The following is a 22,239-nucleotide window of genomic DNA, read 5'->3' on the forward strand; positions in this document are numbered from 1 at the left end:
TTATGATGATGAAACCTATATTACATAGAGACTGCTCCGTGTGCCACCATGTCTCACCTCTGAAGCCCCTCTGTATGCCCCTGATCCCTGGCACTGCCTCCATGTTACCCCTGATACTTTGTGTAGCTCTCTGCTCTCCTGCCTACTATTTGTATGTCCACCTGCCCTGCAACCCCTTCTGGATGCCCCCTCCCGCCTCCCTGTGTGTGGTCCTGGCTCATGCACACATGCACTCGGTGTGCCTTCTGCCCCCTGCAGCCCTGGCCCTGTGCAGAACCTGTGGGCGTCCCCTCCCCCACCCTGCAGTCCCCGTGCATGCTCTGCTGCTTGTTCTGGAGTCTTTTGGTTGCCCCTCTACCCTCTGTATGCCAGTCACCCTGTCTCGCCCCCCAAAGGTGCCCCTATGCACTCCTGCCTCCTCTCTATGTGCCTCTTGTCCCCTGCATTCACTCTGGCTGTGCCCACCCCCGCAGTCCCAGTGGGTCAACCTCCTTCTGCAGCTGTGTTTGTGCCCTCAATCCTCCCTTTCTCTGGGGGATGGAGAGTGTTAAATGAAATAGACTCTCTGTCCGCTTCTTTACGAACTTCGTGAATTTAAAAAAAACGGAGTCTGGTGATCAGTGGGGTGTATCTTTAACAACTGTTCTATATTTTCGAGCCCATTGGAAGGTGTCGGTCAGTCCCTCTGAGTGCTGCCTCCAACCGCATGCCTCCTAATGTGTCAGTTGGACCGGAGCCATAGATGCGGATGGGACCGCAACCGACAAGCTGTGGTTTGCGGCCCGAACCGCATCGTAATGAGGCCCTAGATGTTAAAGAAAAGTAAGTGTGGGAGGGGGTTTAATGTAATCCCTATTGGGGGAAGAGAGGTGTTTGGGCCTTGACCTTCCTACCATGCCCAAGGGCCAGCGGGTTGTTTCATAGGTTCTACTCCCGCCTTCCCCAAAAGTTGCCAAAGAGAGAAATGGGGACATTTGCCCTCTCGCACCTCACCTTGTCCAAGAGCAAGAAGGGGCCTTTACTTTAAAAAATAAAATAGAAAAAAACCCAGGAAGAACACTTGCTAACTTCGGACCAGCTCCTGCACTCTGTTCACTATTACCAACAGGGAGCACATGAGGGTGCAGGCTGACTGACTTTTGTATGGACCACATCATTTGGAAGGGGGGGGCAAGTCAGCCTGTACCCACTCCAGCTCACTGCTGTGAATAGGGAGGGTTCAGGAGGGGGTGTCAGCTGTCCCGCCCTTCATGAATTGCAGCACTCTGCATGTGAAAGGGAAAGGAAAGGCGGGCCGTCATCGGCCCCGCCGCAGGTATGGCAGAACGCACCGGCTGCTACCCACGATAGCTGTTGGGGCGCGCCCCCATCGCGTCACCATGACGCGGTGGGCGCGCCTCAACAGAGATTGGATCCAGGGTCCCGGAGCGACCCGGAAGTAATTGAATCACTTCAGGGTCACTATCGAACAAAGGTCAGGCCGGTTAGATCCGGCCTGGCCGAAGAGGGGTTAAAAGGCTGTGGAGCGCTGGAGTCTGCCTCTTTCACTCCGCGCGCCACGGCCTGCCCCTCCAGCCTTTAGGAGGCTGTTATTCTTTTTCCCCACCCACCATCCCCTGAAGCAGATGATTGGTGTTGTGTGTTATGAAGATTTTTCGCAATTTTGCTAATAATGTTATAGATGACAAGTGTATCTGACAAATACGTTTCTGTTCCTTAGAACTTTATCCCGTTTATCGGTAATCAATCGTCGTATTTATTGCTATTCCGTGGTCAGGCGGTAAGGTCATGATTGGTGAGCAGGTAATTTAAGGTCCTTAGGGGGCGGCACCATTCTTGAATGGGGTCGCCCAAACGGAGGGACAAGTGGTCTCTCCTAGAACTCCAGGGGCAGTTACAGCCTGTGGGCTACATGGGTGCGGGGAGGGGAGAGTCACGCTTTCTCTAGGCTGGTTGGCCACCCCGCATGTGCACAATGGCGCCAGTAAACGGTGCAGAGATGCAAGGGCCCCCTTTAATGGAGTTAATAGGGCGTACAGGGGTAACTGGGGGGCGGAGGTACCCTCACAGTAATGGGGCCGTCTGCGCACTTCAACAGAAGGGTGTGGTTAATCGGGTGTACGGGGGTAACTGGGGGGTAGTACCCTCACGGTAAACGGGCCCTCTGCGCATGCGCACTTCAACAGAAGGGTGTGGTTAATCAGGCGTACGGGGTGACCAGGGGGAGAAGTACCCTCACGGTAAACGGGCCCTCTGCGCATGCGCACTCCGCCCGGAGGGGGTGGTTTAGTAATAAGGATCTGATATATTATATAATGTGATTGATATGTTAGTTTCGGATAGGAAATACCTTTTACTAGAAGTATGTTAAGGTTAGCCATCTGATATCTGTAAATATCAAATGTAACCTTTTCTGCGTAATTGTGTAAATATTATTTATTTAAATTTTTTGATTTATTTGTATGTTTTAATAAATACGGCTGGGGGGTTGCAAAGCCCCCCGCCTTCCAAAGAAATCCCTCACGTGTCCTGGTTAATAATGTTGGTTAACGTAAGGGTGGGGGTCCTCCGGCAGTCCCTGGTCATACGGGTCTCTTTGCACCACCTCCTGTGCCTTGCTCAGAGCACTGAATGGGTACAAGCTGACCCACTTCCTCTGTGACCAACAGCGGTGTACAGGACAAAGAGGAGCGGACCAGCTGTCCTCTGCTCCAGGACACTGTTCTTAATTACCCACAAAGTGCAGGAGGGGCAGCAATCTGACCTGATCCTCTCCCGAACACTGCCACAAGTCATGGACAAACAGGGGAACCAACACATACATGCCATCACTTGAAAAGTGTAGCTAGGTAGGTATACTTTTAATGTTTTAAGTTATTTAAAACCATAACAATACATAGACACTTACATTCAATAAAAAACATAAAATCACGCAATGTCAAGTGTAAAGTGGGAGATTGCGAGAAAAAAATCAATTGGGGGAATGGGTTTTTCCTATTGATATATTGATGCAGATGCAATTTTAGGCGGGAGACAGCTAAAATATAGCCATGTTTGCTGTGTCATCTTAAGGATCTTGGGGGCCACTGAGCATTAAATATTTTGGAGGCCCCTTTTGGCACAACTTTGAACCTTATTGGCCCCTTTCTGCTAATTCAAGCCCTATGTAGCCTAACAATATTGAATTATATATTTAAGGTAGAGCTAACAAAATATAAAGAAGTGAGCTAGAGCAAAAGATCACTTTCCTAGGGGCCCCTTGGAAGGTGAGGGCCCTGGGCAACTGCCCACTTTGCCCACGCCTTAATACGTCTCTACATGTTTGGCTGCAAAAATCGTGAGCCTCTCGCCTCAATTGGGTCTGTTGGCATATATTTTTGGGGAGATAGCCCCCTCCTCCACTTCTATGTAAGGCAAGAGAGAGAAGGAGATTCCCCCCCACCATTGGGCAACAAAAAGTCCCACCCCCATACAAATGTTGCATATGGATGCAAACCCTCCGGAAAGCTTTTTCTTAGCGCTTAGATTTCGCCAAGTGCTATTTGGAGACTCTTTGACTGCGCCATGTATTAAGCGTAGCATTCCACTGGAAGAAAATATAAATTATTCAAATTAAGTGCTCTATTTTTGGGTAGGAGAAACAACGCATTAAATATGATAACCGTGCACAGCCTGAATATTATGAAATTAACATTTGTAATTAATACATTCCTGCCCTGAAGCAAAATCTTTCCTTAACTACTATTTTGACTCTCTTTTATCAAGAGGTATTTGTGGCTGTTAGTGTGCTGCCAAATTCGGCCTTCCCTGGGGCCCTCGGCGGTCACTAATGACCAAGAAACGCATATTCATGCCGGCATTTCATCTTAGCTGAAGTGAAAAGTCAATTAGTACTGCATACACTGAGGACCAAATCATTTAATGAGCTGTAATGAGAATGATCTCCCTAATGCAAAGGTGAACCTGGCTTGCTAAAAAAGACCACTTATGGTCTGCTGTAGATGAATCAAATAGTGCTGTAGAATTCACCAGGCGGCTTTCCACTTAGGATGAGCAGCTATTTTCAGCATTCTGCAAGTATATTTAAAAGGTGTCACGATTATAAAAAGCTCAAACATTGCATTTACAAACCGTAACATTGTGACGGTCAGCAATTCGAGACTTGGTGAAAGTGCCAGGGTTGAACACCTGGACTCATGACAGCCTCTTTCTGCTGAGTTGCTCCCTAGGTGCGCCCAATGGGCAGCAAGATCAAGTACTGGATCAATTCAGTCGGTGCCTACAGTCACTGGAGGATGGCTCCTCCACCCCAAGGGAGATGCTGCATGGTTGTTGAAGGAGGAATAGTCATCCAAGGGTGTGGGGAGGCTGTTCAGCTTCTGGGCGAATGGGTCTTTGTGATTGTTGTGGTACAAGCAGCCTGGCAGGGTTTGGCGCTAATTTCGGTGCAAAATATCTATTCTCATGACCTCTGCTCTTCTTTGTCCTTCCTTTGGTTTCCAGTGATACATCTGTTTTCCTGGTGTTAGGGGGACCTCGAAATACTGGATTTATTTAGAGGACTGTAGGGTAGTAGCCAGTGGACTACTTACTCCTGGGGTGACTACACCTTTTATATGACCAGTTCCTGTGGAGCGTGCATAATCCTGACCCAGAGTTCCTAGTTTCACAAAATCCAAGATGGTGAAACCCTTTCTCATCTGTCCACTTTAGGTGGCCCACCTTACGGGTGTGCTTAGCCTGAAAGTATGACACGCCTATTAACTATCTAATTTTCCTGCCTGCTCTGGTGACAAATGGGCATCAGGGCATGCGGTGGCATTCTCAAGGCCTGGGGGAAGCCAGGGTTGCATATCAAAGGCAGCAGATGCATTGAAGCCTCTGGCCTTGATATGCTTAATCACTAGCCATCCACCTGGAGGAGATGTTACCACCGTCCTCCGGAGCAATCAAGCTGGGAGCGCAGGCTCTCACCTACAGGGGGTCAGAAACTCGTCTGCGGTGGCAGGTTGGAAGACACCAGTCGGTCAGCACACTAGAGAACTAGTAGGTTTTCAGGATTCACCTTTAAGGTGCCCTCTGGGTGCATGTCCCAATAAATCTGATAATGCCATCAGTGTAGATTTATTGAGATGAGGTGTTTGATATCTAACACCATTGGTTTCAGTGCAGCCATCATGTAGCTGGGTAAATTGGGATGGCCAGTGCCCAGTACAAGTCCTTAGGATGGCTGCCTGATCACTTGCAATATCTGGTAATGGAACTAGACACCACAGGGGCCTATCTGTTCATGCAGGTGGGCCATCTCATACAATATAATGCACCCTGCCTTAGAGCTCTAAGGCCTGCAGTAGGCGTGCCTTACATATATTATATGCAGTGTACCATTGCATGGGACACAGCGAGTGTGCCATTTCATGTTTTTGGAATGGTTTGCACCATTTCACGCAGCCTGCAATAGCAGTCTGCGTGCTGTATGGGTGAGGGTCCCTATGGATGGCAAAATACATGCTACAGCCCTTCTGGACTCTTTAGTTACCATGCCGTAGGTACCAGGGTTACCATTTACTGGGGACTTACCGGGGTGCTAATGTCCTTGCCAATTGGGTTACAATTAGACATTTTACCTTGTTTTAAGGGAAAGAGGACTGGGGGTATGGCTATCAGGGATGCAGTGCACTTTTAGCCAAAAAGCATCGTACTAGGGCAAAACATGGGGGTGACCATGTAAAAAAGGGGCACTTTCCTACCCCTATGACTTCACTATCTGAGCCATCCGGTGTGGATCGCAATATCAGTCTTGTGTATGGACAGGGCTTACTGCTGGTAATTATTACATATCATGCCTGCCTGTGTCAGTAACGATTGACAAAGAAAGACTGTAAGAGCCTAATGTCACAGTAGCTCTAGGGATCAAGTCAATATGCTTGTAGCCGTTAGTTAGGTCACATATTCAGACTCAGCCAGTTGACTCAGCATTTCCTCTTTGATGTTCAATAAAACAAGTACTATTGAGTTAGATATTGCTTAAGATATTACAACAATTTTAGTACACCACCACCGGACAATAAAGTGTAAAAAACGCCCTCTATTTCAAAGGGTCACTACCCTTATTACAAACATTACTCTCAAAAATAGCTTTTGATGCGTATTGAGGTGGACTCCAATTCAATTTTTAATTCAGTAGTATCGAAAGGTAAGTAATCCAGATCAAGCATTCAAATAATAAAATGCATTGCATATTATAATACAAAGATCGCAATTCAACTGATTTGTCGAAATATTTATCTCAATAAGTCGTTAAAACAGAAATTGCAATAATGAAAAATTAGACTGAGGGAAAAGAGATAAGTCTTAAATGAAATCAAATCTTAGCCAAGATCAAAACAGAGCAGCATAACATGGATTATTTAGACCTACAAAATACGCTAACCTTATGGAGGTTATGAATTGCATGATTTATGGATGCATGCAAATACTCAAACATTCTGATCCATATCAAATTTGCCTGCAAATGTGCCAGAGGGTATATATGTGATTTCCAGCATTGTTATACCAGAGATCAAGTTATAGAAATTGCGCAAAAATAAATGGCTGATCTGATTCTGTAAGATTACAGTTATTGCCAGAATATCCAAATAAAACTATATATGTGTCAGGCTCTATGATATTACAAAGCCCCTGGCTGATACCTTTAAATATTTTAATGCAAAATTTAAACAATGCTGGATAGTTACAATTATAAATAGTCAATCACCTACATAGTGGAAGAGGTGTGGCGCCGCGGCCAGGGCGACTGACTCCGGAATCTGGGGATCACGGTTCGATCCCCGGCACCGGCGGCAGATTAGCCCAGCACCATGTGACTCTGGGCAATAGCTTGCTTAATCTTCCCGACGGCCCCCAGCGCCTAGAGACCCTTACGGGTGATTGTGCGCTTTACATATGTGGATTTATTATTATAGCCCGATTGGCATCTAAAGAGTATAATAAAGCATCCACTGAAATTTTAAAAAAAACATTCTTTTAAAATTGCAGCCCGCAACAGTTTATGGCCTGTTGGACAAAATACATTGCCAATGCCATTATGATATTTTGCAAATCATGTCTTTTTTTTAAATTGTATCTAAGAAATTGGGTATAACCGAATAATGAGGGATCTGATGAAAAACTTTATACCATTCTCCAATCCACAATAATGTATTCATGAGGAGTTATTTAATTATTAGATAAGCCATTTCATTTACTTGAGGAGGCTAAAGTTTAAGAATGCTGTTGATCTGGGTATAGCCAAACCATAGATGAGGGTTTGAGTCGGAGAAGTTAAGATTTATCTGTTCCCAGGTTTTCCATGAATGATTCACCATGAAATCACTTAGAAGATTAAAACCAGATACGATCCAGTCCCAAGTTACAGATGTAGATAAATTTAGACCAAGAGTGACACAATCCGTTAATAACATAAAATGATGACAATTGGGGATATTATATTCATGGTAGATTTAATCTCATCTAAATTGCATTATATGAAGCATCTCGTATCTTGACCTCTCAGAGCGGCTCACAACAGCCCTTCATCAGTTTATTTTTTGTTTAAATCTGTTTTTATTGATTTTAGTTTTGCATGTTGATGATATGCAACATAAGTTTGGATATTCATCTATATATAAGACCATCTGCCAACAATGTGGTGTACATTTCCTTTTTGTTTTTTTGTGCGGATGCTGGGCCTACCATAAACACCTAAAGCGTTGTTCGTACAGGATCAAGTTTGACCATGGCGCTCAATCAATATTACAAATTGCAGAGGTTACAGCTCAGTAGTAATGTATTATCATAATGACGTTGTGCAAAGTTCTTCCAGTTCATTCACCGTAGGCTTCTAAACAGATGGTATGATTAAGAACAAAGAAAAACAATAACAGCAGCAGCATTGCAGCCCTTCATCAGCTGTGTTCAGCGACTCACATGCCACAATCATCCCGGCGCGTCCATGGTGCTCACTGTGGAGAGGCACCTCTTGGAAGCAGAACCATTAGCTGCAGAGCATGAACGGTGCTCCTTTGCAGCCTTCCTACCCGACTCCAATGCAATGATTAATTGCAGCTTCTTGTTTATATGACTGTTGCTTTGCATGTGATGGTCAGCTTCTATGCCTTTACCTGACAACGATGTTGTGTTTTTAGACTCTTATGAAGACCAGTTCAAGCATAAGATCTCCACCTCTAAAACAAGAAGTACAGGTCAGACTGGAATTGTGCGAAATACATGTAGGGTTTGTCGTGAAAATGGGAGGAACATCATGAAAAATTCAGGGCAAGAAGAGTGACCCCAAGGAATCCTTGCCTTACTTACATTGCTCAAATCCTTCTAACTTTTATTCGCATTTCATAAAACAGCTGTGAGAGGAGATGGTGTCCTGCTGCTATGGATACAGAAGCTTCTGGGAGAAGATTAAAGCATTCAGATACCTTGATAAGCAGTAAGTATCGCTGCATAATGCAAAAGTTATCAAGGGGTATTATGCAAAGGCCACAACCTTGTAGAGAGGCAAGAGTGATCGAGAACCACTGAGATGTGGAAATAGTAGTATCAAATAATGTAGGGCTTGACACAGGAGAGATTCTGCATGACAAGCTATAGAGAAGTAAACCGTATGGTATTGGACAAGCCTGGATCATTTTCCATTGTGTACAAAAGGTATTGCTACTGTGAAAACGAAAGAAAGACACAAGTGTGGGCATTAAAGACAGTAACATGTAAGCGGTGTTTAAAATGGGTAACTGGTTAAAATGTGTGCTAAATATACATATGATTTTGTCCAGGAATGTACTATGAATCAAATAATAATCATGTAGTGACTTGACATACATGACCGAAAACCATGGTTAATCTTCTCTAGATCGGTGTTATGCTACTGGGAGACTGACTCTATAACAAATGTACTCCAAGTCTGGCACCGTGAAACAGAGAATTCGCAGTCTGTTCCTGTAGGACAGGTATATCATAATCTGAACCCATGGGACAGGAGCACTCGAGTTCTGACTCTACGGAGCATGCCACCTGCTTTGTCTGCAGCACCAGACAAAGCAGGTGGCAGAGTCATGCGTTCCATTGTCCTGTGGTTTGACCAAGTCCTTAAGTCCTTGTGAGGAGACAGGCCATACAAGAATTAAAATAGGTGATATTTGAACCCCCTCGCAGAATTGTACAGATTATTCAACTATGAGATAAAGACTGAAGGAAATTACGGAGAATTTGTCATGATTGTGCCAGGATCTGGTTGAAAATAATGTAGCTGAGTGCCCAAGTCCAACACTTTCAGTTCTCCTCCGGTCAGCAACCTTTCCTCAAGGTTCAAGCTATTAGTCAAGGAACTAAGATTGCTTCAAAATTACATTCCACATGTAGATGGCAACAGGTAATCGCATACCAAGTGTATTATCATCCAAGTCACCCCCCTTTACAGAGATGCCCCACTGCAGGGAGTCCTCACCGTGACTTTCATTACTAACAGAAGGGAAAGAAAGACCAGGAAGAAGAAGGCACGCAGGCAAACTGATCGGAATTCAAACGCTCACTACAACATCCAGCATCACCACTTACACAATCCTCAAGTGTCTTCCACATTATTACAGATCAGTTATGAAAAATAGTGTCAAGATTGCAGACATAATTGACTTCAACGCCTCTATTTTCTCTTTCAGAGTGAGACATGAACAAAACCATGTCTCAACTAATTCTGGACATACTGGTATCATCAGAATATCTCATTGTCCATCAAAACATGGAGGAAAAGGCATGGGGTTGGATAGCATTCACGCACAAGCAAAACCTCAGATGTGAAAACCTACAAATCAAAGACCAGTTTTCCAGCTTTCTGTGCATTTCAGTTACTATAAAAATGACTGACCGTGGCCCATTGATGCGTCATACCCTTTAACACACGCCAGGGCAGTAAAATATTGGTGGAGAAATTGATCAAGCTCATCATCAGTGTACCTTTCATTAAATCAAAGAACAACAACTTCCTTGTCGTTGATGAAGAATCCCCTACACCCGATCTATCTATATAGGTAAACCTCCTGCAACAATTTTTCGAAACCCCCTTCACAGAAAAGGTGCAGCACTTGAACTTCTAGTTGCCAAAGAAGGATGGTCAAAACTGATACTCTAGTCTAGGTCAACTAGTCACACCATTTTCCTCATCCCCTTTTTTTTCCACTCCTTGAAAGTTTCCAAGACTGGGCAATCTATAAGCCCAAACATGGGTGAGGAACTTGAGAGACCCAGACAGTCTCGTGCTCGCCTCAGAAGTTGAACAAGGTTTACATTATATTCCCCATGTACAAGGTACCAATGAGCGGACTACAAAAAAATCAAAACATGGATTATCAAAATCTTAGCAAGGCTGTCAGCGTTATGGTCAGGATAGGGAGGTATTCCTTTATGCACAAAAACTATCCTTCGAGGCTTTTTCTTCTTTGTATGAATGCTGCAGAATGTGGCACACAAGCAAAGAAGAATTAACTAGGAAAATAAAGATATTTCTCCTCATGATGCCAACCTCAAGCAGGCACACCATTTTGGTGCAAACCCAGGTCTGTAAATATGGATGTACTGGAACACCCATGCACCACCCAAGAAATTCCTATCTGATGCAAAGTAGCGCAATGCGCTGCGTTGTGTTACTTTTTCTTACAAAGCAATGCAAATCACATTTGCTAGGCTTTGTAAATATCAAAAGTGATTTACTTCGGGCTGGGTCAAAAAAGTGACAACCACAACGCAAAATCTTTGTAAATCAGGGCCTAAATCATTTAAGTTCCTGATCCAAAGCATGAACACGTTAAAACCTCTTAGGGAAATTAGGATGACAACAAAAACTGATGCAGCCAAAGGAGACTCTACTCTGGGCCCAAGATCTAACTAACAATCCAAGAATGTATTTATTTGGAAGGTTGGGGGGGGGCTGTCACACCCTAACCCCCTCTCAACCCCACTTCCCCACTTCTCACTCTCCCCAAAGATACACAGATATAATGTCTTCCTCTCCTCAGAGCATTATTCACAATAGGAATATCTTATTCAACCACAACCTGAATAGAAAACATTGACCTACTGCTGACGGCTGCAGTCAAAATAGTCCTAAGTAACTGGAAGGACACCTCAAAGGCTGCGCCCCAGGCATGGCTAAACTGGGTCACGTTCCTAAGGGGGGCAGATAACATCACAGCGAAACACTCGCCGAAAACTCATAGGCAGTCGAACATGTGGGAACCCCTAGACCTATACCTATCATCGCACAAACCCCCATAGGCGCAAACTCTAGACTACCGCTGAGGGGCGCACCCTGCGGAACCACGCGCCAACAAAAGGAAACTAATACGCAAGGCTCCTCCACTCTTTCATTCTCGACTTCTACCCTCCGCTATCCTCTCTTTCGTCCGGGGCGTGGGTCAAGGACACCAACCGAGCTTCGCGGAGGGGGCGGCAGAAGATGATGACAAGCCGGACTTGAAACTGACATTCGAACAAAGCCACGGAACGACGGTGGCCCCCCCCTTCCTACCTCCCCCCCTGGCGCCTTTCTCTTTCTCTTGCCTTTTTCTCCTCCCTTTTTCCTCCACTCATGTATATTCCGTGCTCCATGTAAATATATATTTTTTTACGCAATAAAAAATTACAGAAATAAAAAAAAAAGAAAGGTGAAAATGTAAAATTGTGTGGTAGTATATTTGTAGTAATTTGCAATAGAAGGTGTAGCTATGTCCCATCAATTTAGTGAGAATACAGCCTTTGCAAGCTTTCTATTCTCAAGGCTCCATCTGTGTCTCACGCGCATGCACTTCATGTGAGTAAAGAGAAGGGTTCAGGAAAATGATTTTCCAGCATAAGTTCTAAAAACCTAAAGCCCGCTGTCGCAGCGACAGCTGCACACTGGTCTCAGCCACTTACCCCTGGAATCACGCTGCCAGAAATGACTGGCACTTTGAAAACGGGCCAGAAATCTCATTATGTTTAAAACACAATAAGAAAACTTCACACGAGTCCTGTAATGACCCCCAAGGTGTAATCAAATTACAGCTATTAGAACTGCAGTATATATGGGCAAGCTCTTGCTGCCAGCAAGCAAAGACAACGTGATTTGGTATTCAGAACAGGAGCGATGCAAAGATTTTCAATGATTCACGCAAATTAAAATGTTGCCTCCAGGAGAGCTGAGCTCTTTAGAGAGGAGGAGAGGCCAGTCTGCCATTCCTTTTGCAGATATTCAGTAAAACAACTAGCTGGCATAGTGAGACCATTCTCTAATAACGGTGTAATAATTTTAGAATATGTCCTACAAGGGAGGTATGAGAGGTTCCCTTGCTTTCAAAGGTGGGAGTTCAAACAAATTGTAATGTTGGTAACCAGTCGCCCCAAGCCTCGGTTTTCCATGGACGGGTTTCAGTGACCTATTCCTTTAACCATGTTAATAGTTTCTCTGGGGGTCCTTTTACCCAAAACATGTATGTACCTGCTGAAGTAATTTGGGTGGTGCTCTGGAGTTATTTCTTTTTCTCCTGCCTTCGTGACTCATCATAGGAACATCATTTTCAAACAGAGCCTGAATAAAAAAGACAATGTCAATCAGAAAGGTGAGGATGTAAAATGGTATGGTGACTGACACTATATTGTACGTATTTGCCTACAAACCTACGAATCAAGGGTCAGTTTTACCAGCTTTCAGTGCATTTCGGTTAGTACAAAAATGACTGAAGCTAGCCCATTAGTTTCATGTAATTTATCACCCGCCCAGCAACCGTAAAATCTTTGTGGAGCAATTGATTGACCTCATCACTGAAACCCTCAATATATCAAGCAACAACATCTTCCTTGGTGATGAACAAGAACCCCCCACAGTGATGATTTCTCCCTATTTATATAGGACACCCTTCCCCAGCAATTTTGTGAATCCCCCCTTCACATAAAAGTTGCAACACTTGAACTCTTAGTTGCTAAAGACATTTGGGTCCAAACTGATACTCCAGTAAATGTTGACTAGTCAGACCATTTCCTCATCCCCTCCTCTTTCCACTCCTTAAAAATATCCAAGAATGGTCAACCTATAAGTTCAACCATAGGTGAGGAAATTGAGAGACCCAGACAGTCTCATGCCCGCCTCAGAAGTACAAGGAGCCATGGAACAACAAGTGAATGAAACAAAAGCACAAACGGGATGATCCACATGTTAGCAAAAGGCTGACTGGAGAGAGCCGGGTGGAGAGAGACGGTTTCCCTTGTCTTCATTGCTTGATTTTGGTCGTGATAAAGTGTCACTCACAGTCGTTGAAATGTCACTCATAATTCCACTGAAAATATGGAAATGTCACACATAGCAATCTGAAACCTTGGCAGCTATGAACGAGACACCGAACAGGCAGAAGATCGGTATGCTGGTTTATGAAAAAGAACTAAACAAAAGCAGGAAGATGCAGGAAGATGCTTAAAGTCCCTGAATGAGCCTGGGATTAAACACACTTGGCAGTAGATTCAACTCGGAGGTGAATGAAAACAAACATAAAAAAACGAATCTTCATAACTGAATTGTAACATCTACGAAAGGAAATTGATCAAGTAAAGAACACACCCAAAAAAACGAACTCTAAATTGTGAACCCTCTTTAGCTAAATCCTATAGTATGGGAATGCATCAAAAGAGGAGTTCTCTAGCTGCTTTATAAAGAAAGTCTAGAAGATAGAACTCTCTCTTGCAACCAATTTCACATGGCCAAAACTATATTACCCTAAAACTCAAATCCACCTGGACCAACTTCAAAGAAGTCACCCAGTCTGAACTGATCAAAATAATCGCAAAAGCTAAACATTCTTCTCACGGAAATCAGAACCTTTGTCACTCACCAGTGTACAAACCTGATCAACGCCTCATTTTCACAAGGGAAAGCTCATATATGGGCCAAGTGCTGGCCCGTTGAAAAAGAAAGGAATGGATTGGAGGAGCTTGGCGGGCATCCGAGATGGCCGCGTGAGCACAGCGCTCTCCGGACCCCCGGCATGATATCCTGAACATATCCTGACTTTTCACGAGGATTTGTGTAGAGGACGCTGGGCTGATCGTCCTGGAACTTTCGGAATTTGATTCTGACCCGGGGTGCCGGAGTTACGGTGATTCGAACTTTTGGGATCCGCCCTTGAGGTACGCCCGGGACTGGGTGAGGCTCTGTGGCCGTCTTGGAGTTGAACAACAGCGGCAGGGGGATTGGACTTGTGGGTCCCCCTCTTAAGTTTCGGTTTCGATTCTGCCTCAGACTGAGACATCTGGCAGGGGAGTCTGGCCTGGGCTGGGTCCGGGGCACGAGACGGCTGTCGGGCCTTTGGCTGGCTTGTTCTCCTATCTGATTGGCTCTATCCTGGTGGTACCCTTTTGGCGGCTCTTTGATCCCGAAGCCTTATTTTCCTGTGCCCATTCCATCGAGCCTGGTGAATCTCTTTGTGACGCAGTTTCCAACATGGCGGGCAGAGGGGACCGAGAGACTCGGAAGACCAAGACACCCCTGCGCGGGGGCCCGGTCCAGTCTAACGTTATGGACCGTTACACCCACTCGAAGGGGTCCCCCGGAGCCGCCCTGCCCGGTCCAAGTGCTGCTGACCACATCGTGGACGCGTCAACGGAGCCGTCCTTGCAGGACATCATGGGCGCCATTTCTGGCATGAGGGAGACGATAGGCCAACAATACGAGGCCTTGGCCAACAAAATCGACACCGTGGCCATTGATGCCAACTTGATTTGAGCCGACCTATCGAAAACCAATGAGAAGGTGAAATCATTGGATCTCAAGTCATCCAGCCTCACGACGGACGTCTCGGAGATACAGACGGAGATTGGTAATCTCCGTAGGGTGAACGATTTCATGACCCGGCGCCTGGAGGACTTTGAGAACAGGGCACGTCGCTGTAATGTGCGCGTGGTTGGCGTTCCGGAGAATCCAGAACCTCACTCTGTTGATCTCCTGGTTGAGGACCTGATCCAAAACTATCTCTCTCCGTCTGGACTGAGTAAATTTTTCGCAGTAGAGCGTGCCCATCGAGTTCCGGGGGGCCAGGGTAAGCCAGGTGCCCCGCCGAGGCCTATTGTTGCGAAACTCTTCCATTATAGGGATCGGGACGCTATCCTGCAAGCATCACGTGTGAAGGGCCCGGTGGCCTTTGAGAACGCCACAGTGAACTTTTATCCGGACTTTTCTCAACAGGTCCAGAAACAGCGTATGGGCTTCCGTGGTGTCAAGAAGCGTCTTCGGGACATGGAGTTACGCTACGCTATGCTGTTTCCGACCAGGCTGCGAGTGGAGTACAATGACCGAACCTTTTTCTTTGATCGGCCAGATTCTGTGAACGACTGGCTGGACTCTCTGCCTGGCCGACCTCCTGCGACTGAGTCCGACGCCCACCCGGGTGGTGCTGAGGGTGGTGTGGAGAGCTGAACAATTCGTCTACGCCTGGGCCCTCGTGTAGAGTAAACTCTTCCGGGATTCTATGCCTAAGTGCCTCTACTGTTTGTGTGTTTTCCTCGTCCTCTGTCTTGATCGGGGTGGCGGGTGGGCCAGAGCCTTTCCTCCTCCGGGGTCTTTTTGTAGAATGGGGGTTCTTGGGCGACAGGCACACTGCATGTTGGGGTGGCTTTTTAGCATTTTGCAGGGGTGCAGGGTGGGGGGTGTTTTCTTGATTGTTGGGGGGTGGGTGGTTGGGAAGTTCGATGTTTGTGTGTTATGTTCTCAAGGCGACTTTATCTTGCTACTGATGGTTTTTATGTCATGCTCATGGAGGAGGGGTCTCGGCGTTGCTGTGTGGGATGGGGGGTAGCGGGTTGAGGTTTGTTTCGTGGAATGTTAATGGTCTGGGGGATCGTATTAAGCGGAGTGTGGTGTTGAAATGTTTACGACGTTTATCTCCAGATATTGTTTTTCTGCAGGAGACTCATTTGGTGGGCAATACTTGTCGTGCGATGAATAGGTGGGGCTATCGCCTTGCCGCACATTCGGGGTTTACCACGGGTTCCAGGGGGGTGGGCATCCTTGTTCGGGCTTCCCTCCCCCTAGCAATTGATGATGTGATCCTTGATGATCGGGGGCGCTATGCTGTCCTCGTGGGTCGTTATGAGGGTCGTACCCTCTCCTTATTTGCTGTTTATGTCCCCCCCGGCCTGCAGACTTCTACCTTTTCCGATTTGGGCCGTGTTTTGTTGGACCTCCCTAATAGTACTCTCTTCATTGCAGGTGACTTTAATTCTGTGTTCTCCGGTCTACACGATCGCCACCCCCCTAGGGACACTCCTTCGGCCCAACAGTGGCTGGGTGGGTTTCTGGACACGTTTGGTTTGGTGGATTGCTGGAGGCTTATGCATCCTACTCAGCTTCAATACACTTTCCACTCTGGGGCCCATGGGAGTTTGTCTAGACTGGATTATTTCCTGATGCCTGCGGCCCAGTCGCCGGCGGTGCGTGAGATTAGACACCTCCCCCGGGGCATTTCCGATCATTCTCCGCTCTGGCTTCGTTTTGAGATGGGGGTGGAGGCGGCGGGTCGGGTTGCTCCTATCAACCCATGGTACCTTACCTCCCCCGAGACCCGCAACCTTTTGACTAAGTCTTTCGACGCCTATTTTTTGGACAACGAGGGATCCGTTTCCTCTGCGATATCCCTGTGGGAGGCCTTTAAGACAGTGATTCGTGGACAGGCCCTTTCCCTTATTGTTGAATCCAAGAAGGCGAGGGATCGGGAGGTGGTGGACCTCGAGAGGGAGATTGCTGAAAGGGAGGCTGCCTTAGAGTCGGAAGTCACGTCTGATAAACTCCATGCCCTGGGTCTGAAACAATTTGCTTATAAGTCTTTGGTCACGGATGCGGCCAAACAGATGTTCCGGGAGCAACAGGGCCGTCTGTATGATGTGGGGGACAAGGCGGGCAAATTATTGGCGTGGTTGGATAAGAAGGAGAGGGCGAATCGTGTGGTGCCCGTGATTCAATCATCGAATGGTGTGAGAGTGACGGACCCGATTGGAATAGTTGCATGTTTTGCTGAGTATTTTCGTGTGGTTTATACCCCTGTGTCTGGACGGGATGTTGCTGACTCTCGCCTTCTGTTGCGCGATATAGCTTTGCCCAGTGTCTCCGAGTTAGATTGTAAATCGTTGGAGTCCCCTTTTACTACTGACGAGATAGCTACTGCCATTCGCTCACTCCGTTCGGGCAAAGCCTTGGGCCCGAACGGGTTGCCAATTGAACTGTACAAGCTACGTCCTGATAAGGTGGCGCCCTATCTTCGCGACATGTTTTTGGAGTCCCGGGAACGGGGGGTTCTCCCGTATGATCAGCGTCTGGCTACGATAGTCGTAATTCCCAAGGACGGTAAACCGCGGGACCTTTGTTCGTCTTATAGGCCCATTTCCTTGTTAAACGTTGAGCCCAAGGTCCTGGCTAAGCTCCTGGCGACCCGCCTCTTGACGGTCATTAGTGACTTGGTTCATCCGGATCAATCCGGATTTATCCCACATCGCAACACGGCTCTTAACCTACGTCGTCTCCACGGTGCTGTTGCGAGGGCGGGGCTTCTGACGGAACCGGCCATTTTGGCCTCGTTGGATGCCTCGATGGCTTTTGACACAGTGGAGTGGCCCTATCTTTGGGCTGCTCTTGAAAAATTTGGTTTTGGTCCTGAGTTTATCGGTTGGGTGAAGTTGTTATACGCTGAACCCTTAGCGCAGGTAGTGGTGAACGGTAGAGTTTCTGTCCCCTTCTGCCTTGGTAGGGGGACCCGTCAGGGTTGCCCCTTGTCTCCGTTGCTTTTTGCGCTCGCCCTGGAACCGTTAGCTGCATGGCTTCGATGGGAGCCTTCACTCAAGGGGATCCGTTGGTCGCCGGACTTTGAGGACCGCGTCTCACTTTACGCGGATGACATTCTTTTGTATCTTACTTCCCCGCGTAAATCTCTAAATGTTTTATTTGATGTTCTTACCTCGTTTGGAGCTAACTCGGGCCTAGTTATTAATTGGGCTAAGTCCTGCGTGTATGTTCTTTCGGGTGTTTTGCCCCCATTGCCGGACAGATTTCCTATCCTGGTGGTCCAGTCTGGCTTCCAGTATTTGGGGATCTTTATTACACTGGACTCCTCACTCCGATTCGAGCGCAATCTCCTCCCCCCGCTTCTTAGACTGCGACTAGATGTGGCCCGTTGGCGTAAGCTGCCCCTGTCTCCTCTGGGCAGGGCAGCCCTTTTTAAAATGATGTCCTTGCCGCGGTTCCTCTACGCACTTCAGAATTCTTACGACGACGTTCCCGCTACCTATTTCCGAGAGATCGAGAGTCTTCAAAGACAACTGATCTGGGACGGGCGTCCACGTATTGCCCTTGCGAAACTCACCATCCCTTGGTATGACGGGGGCATGGCGCTCCCCGACATCAAGAGATATTACTGGGCTGCCCAGCTGTCTGCCATCAACCACGCGATGTATTCACCGGGTCGGGATCCGGCCTTTGAGATGGATAGACTCCAGCTGCCGGAAGGGGACTTTAATAGAGCGCTTTATTCTAGATCGGCCGGGCGCCATCTTGTGGGCCCGTCCAGGATCGCAGTCACTGTGTGGCACGCCGCGCATGCGAGTTTGGGCTGGGAGAATCGACTGACACTGGCGACGCCGCTTTATGCCTCTGACCGTTTGGGGTGTCTCTGGTCTACTAAGGGATTTGACCGCTGGGATATGATTGGGATATGTAAGGTGGGTGATGTCTGTGCGAAAGGTAGCGTGAAGTCATTCCAGACCCTTAAGGCGGAATACGACTTGAGTGATAGAGAGTTTTTTCGGTATCTGCAGGTCCGGCATGCCCTGGCCTCAGTTCTAACTCCTGGTGTGACCCTGCCCGAGTCTTCCCCCCTTGAAGATCGTATACTAGATGGACACCTGCCTGATAGTACTATCTCCCTTATTTATAAAAAATTGATTCATAGTCGCGCCGACCTGTTGGTCCGCCTTAGGGAGCTGTGGGTCGGTGACGGATTGGAATTAGATGACGAGGATTGGCAGTCAGCGCTCTCTTCTCCTAAGGAGGTAGCCATTCCCGCCCGTCTTCGCTTGGTGCAACTTAAGATCCTCCACCGCGTGTATGTCACTGGCCCGCGCCTGGTTGTAATGGGTTTTTCCCCGGATGGCTTATGTAAGCGTGGCTGTGGGATGAGTGCTACATTTATGCATATACTTTGGGAATGCCCGTTGGTAGCGGCCTACTGGATTGATGTACTTGATGTGATGACTGTCGTGACTGGTGTTGCCCTGCGGCCTGAGGCCCGACGATGCCTGTTGAACGTGTGGGAACCCACCGATTATTCTGTGGCCCAGACCAGATGGGCAACCTTGGGGTACATGGTCGCGAAGCGGGACGTTGCGCAACTCTGGGGCGCACCCAGACCTCCGGACGTTTCAGTGTGGGAGGATAACATGGACTGGTCCATGTTTCGAGAGAAGACCGTCTATGTGGCTAGGGGCAGACCCAGGGCGTGGACTAAAATTTGGGGTCAGTGGAATGCATATCGTGGAGACATTTGTACCCCTCCCTTGGTTGACACATCCAATGTTACCCTGTCTCCCTAGGCTGACGTTCCCGAAATCTTTCATTCTCTTTTTAAGATTTTCCTGTCCTCCCTGCTGCCCCCCCCCCCCCCCCCCCCCCACCGGCCTTGCCGAGTCTCATTGATTTACCTTTATCTTCCTGATTAGTGTACTTCCCCTCTGTCATCTGGGCTGACGTGATTGCTACATTCGCCTTGTTTTGGTTTGTTATTTTAATGTTTAAGACAAAATTGTTGTGTCCTGTCATATGTTTTGTGCAATATTTAATCTGTGATTTGGGCCTGGCCACGGAGATTAATGTTTACTGCATGGTACGTGCTTTGCGAATTAGCGGCCAGCCCGTGTGGTTGTAGGCCCATCGCTGTACTTTTTATCTGATTGCTCAATAAAAGTTTTTAACCCAAAAAAAAAAAAAAAAAAAAAAAGAAAAAGAATGGAATGGATCCAATTGATCTAAGAACTACAAGCCGTTCTACAGCTTCCCCTTTTTGGGCTAAGTCTTTTAGAGTTGCATATGGTCCCAGCTCAAACACATCAATGAGAAAAGAATCTATTTGATGAGATGCAATCAGGCTTTTGACTGGGTTGCTGCACAGAGGTGGCTGCTCACAGAAGATGCTCTCAATATCCTTGGCCAAATGACTTATGCCTCCTTATCCTCTTTAGTCTCTCAGGGGTCTTTGACACAGTGAATCATGTTTCTCCTCACTGTCCGTAAGGAAAGAATGAGGCTGAATACTCAGTCCTTAGATGGCTCCCCTTAAACCTGAGGAACCTTAACCAATGTACTTAAATGGTCAGTCTCATCTCCAACCTTATATCTTTCCATAAACATGTTCACCAAGCCCCTTTTCTCTCTACAGAACATTTTACCTTCTACATGGAGCCCCCAGACTCCATTCGGAGCAGCTCATTAATGCTGCATAGTTCTATTTGAAAACCTCCTTCGAAGATGTGGAGCAAGCGACTACAGTACTTGAAGATATTCAATGCTGGCTCATCACCTCAAACTCTACCAGCACAGCAACGGAGTTTCTTCTACTTTCTCCACTGTTAAGCACTGGTCCAATTCAAACATGGGTCAACTAACTCTCTATATGAACTGCAATCCCTCACTTCAGAACCTGCAAAAACATTGGACCTCTACCTACAGACAACCCTCAATCTCTAAATACAGTATAATGCTATCGTAAAAAGTGCACACTCCCTGGAATCAAATCTTTCACCCCTGAATGATATTTTTAACTAAGAATTCAACTGCTTGTCTTTCCAATGGCTGACTACAGAAACTTCTTGTTTGTCAGGTATGCCAAATCTGCCTTTAACCCATTTCAAAGCAACTCTCTATGCAGCCGCAAGATTTGCCATAAGCACTAGAAAATGTGATGAAATATAGCTGATCCACTTCGAAATAAGAAAGGGGAACACACACAATGAGAAGAAAGAACGATGAAAATGGCTTGACTTCTAAGTAAAGAGAATATTGCTTGCATCATGCATAATCTAATGTCAGAGGACCCCTAACTACCTTGCTCTAAAAGCTAATCATCTAAGGTAGTCCTCTTCTCCTAAGAAGAAAAGATAACCTGATCCTTGAAACACCAGGATCTAAGAAAACAAAAGCACTAAAACATTGATCCTGAGGAATTGTTCAACGGTCTGGAACGCCATTGTACCAGCCATCAGTACAATCTCATCCTTTGACACCTTTAAACAGGACAGGAAAACTCTAATGTTCCACTATCATTTTTTCCAGAGTTGCCTGCTCCTTTTAACATCAGTGAAATTTCCAATAAGGACTAGCCACTACGTAAAACAATACTCACTGTCACTCATTTACTAATTACCTCCCTTGCACACCTACACCTGTTTGTTTATGTTAATGTCTGTTAATATTTCCATGTCATTGTATATTTCACTTTTGTGGAAATATATGTAATTATGTTTCCATTTGATAGGTTGCTTTTACATTCTAGTTCTCTGTCACATTTGAGTCAAGTTCACATTACATAACAACCTAAAATAAATAAATAAATAAGTTCCCCCCTATGCCTTTTGCACATGTTCCCAGAAAGGTTTATGGGCTCTAATCTGGATAGCTTGTGATGTAGAAAGATTTTCCTGGGGATGGCAAGGCTGTGGCAGGGCACTGCCATTTGGATGGTCCTAGGTGTGCTGAAGGCTTTCTCCCCACAATTGGACCAAGTGGAGGTCTTCAAAGATGAGGGGATGAGTGATTTTCCCTTCAGCCAATGTACGCTGAATGGTTGTGTATTTTATTCAATGGATTTATAGGAAGACCAGTATAGATATAGTTGTAGTAATCAAAATGGGACACCACAAAGACAAAGATGAAAAAAACGCTTTTACATAATGATGATCAGCAAGGGGAGGGCCCGTGTAGAACCAATAGGTTATGTTATGGGCTTTGGATGCCTACACTAGTTCAGAGTGTACAGGTCAGGTGGAGGTCAAATGTCAACCCAAGTATGGTTGTCTTTTGTGTTTGTAGATGGGGCCTACCCCTTGGTATAGCAAAGGGGACCGGTTAGTCCAATATCAGTACTTCTGTTTGACAGACTAGGGCAAACCAAGATCTAGTACATTAAGATTAGG

The 22,239-nt window shown here is 46.4% G+C and overlaps 1 protein-coding gene across 6 annotated transcripts in view; it reads right to left on the reverse strand.

The window, feature by feature from the left end:
* Window positions 1–22,239, reverse strand: part of ANKRD44 (ankyrin repeat domain 44) — a 766,729-nt gene that overhangs the window by 528,269 nt on the left and 216,221 nt on the right. Inside the window, exon 3 of one of the 6 annotated variants that reach the window (XM_078680431.1) lies at window positions 12,521–12,610. The exons of the other annotated variants lie outside the window; for them this stretch is intronic. Coding sequence (XP_078536557.1) covers window positions 12,521–12,610 — 90 coding nt within the window. The remainder of the gene's footprint in view (window positions 1–12,520; window positions 12,611–22,239) is intronic. 6 annotated transcript variants of the gene reach the window in all.

Source organism: Lissotriton helveticus, chromosome 3_1 (assembly GCF_964261635.1).
Source record: "Lissotriton helveticus chromosome 3_1, aLisHel1.1, whole genome shotgun sequence".
NCBI lineage: Eukaryota > Metazoa > Chordata > Amphibia > Caudata > Salamandridae > Lissotriton > Lissotriton helveticus.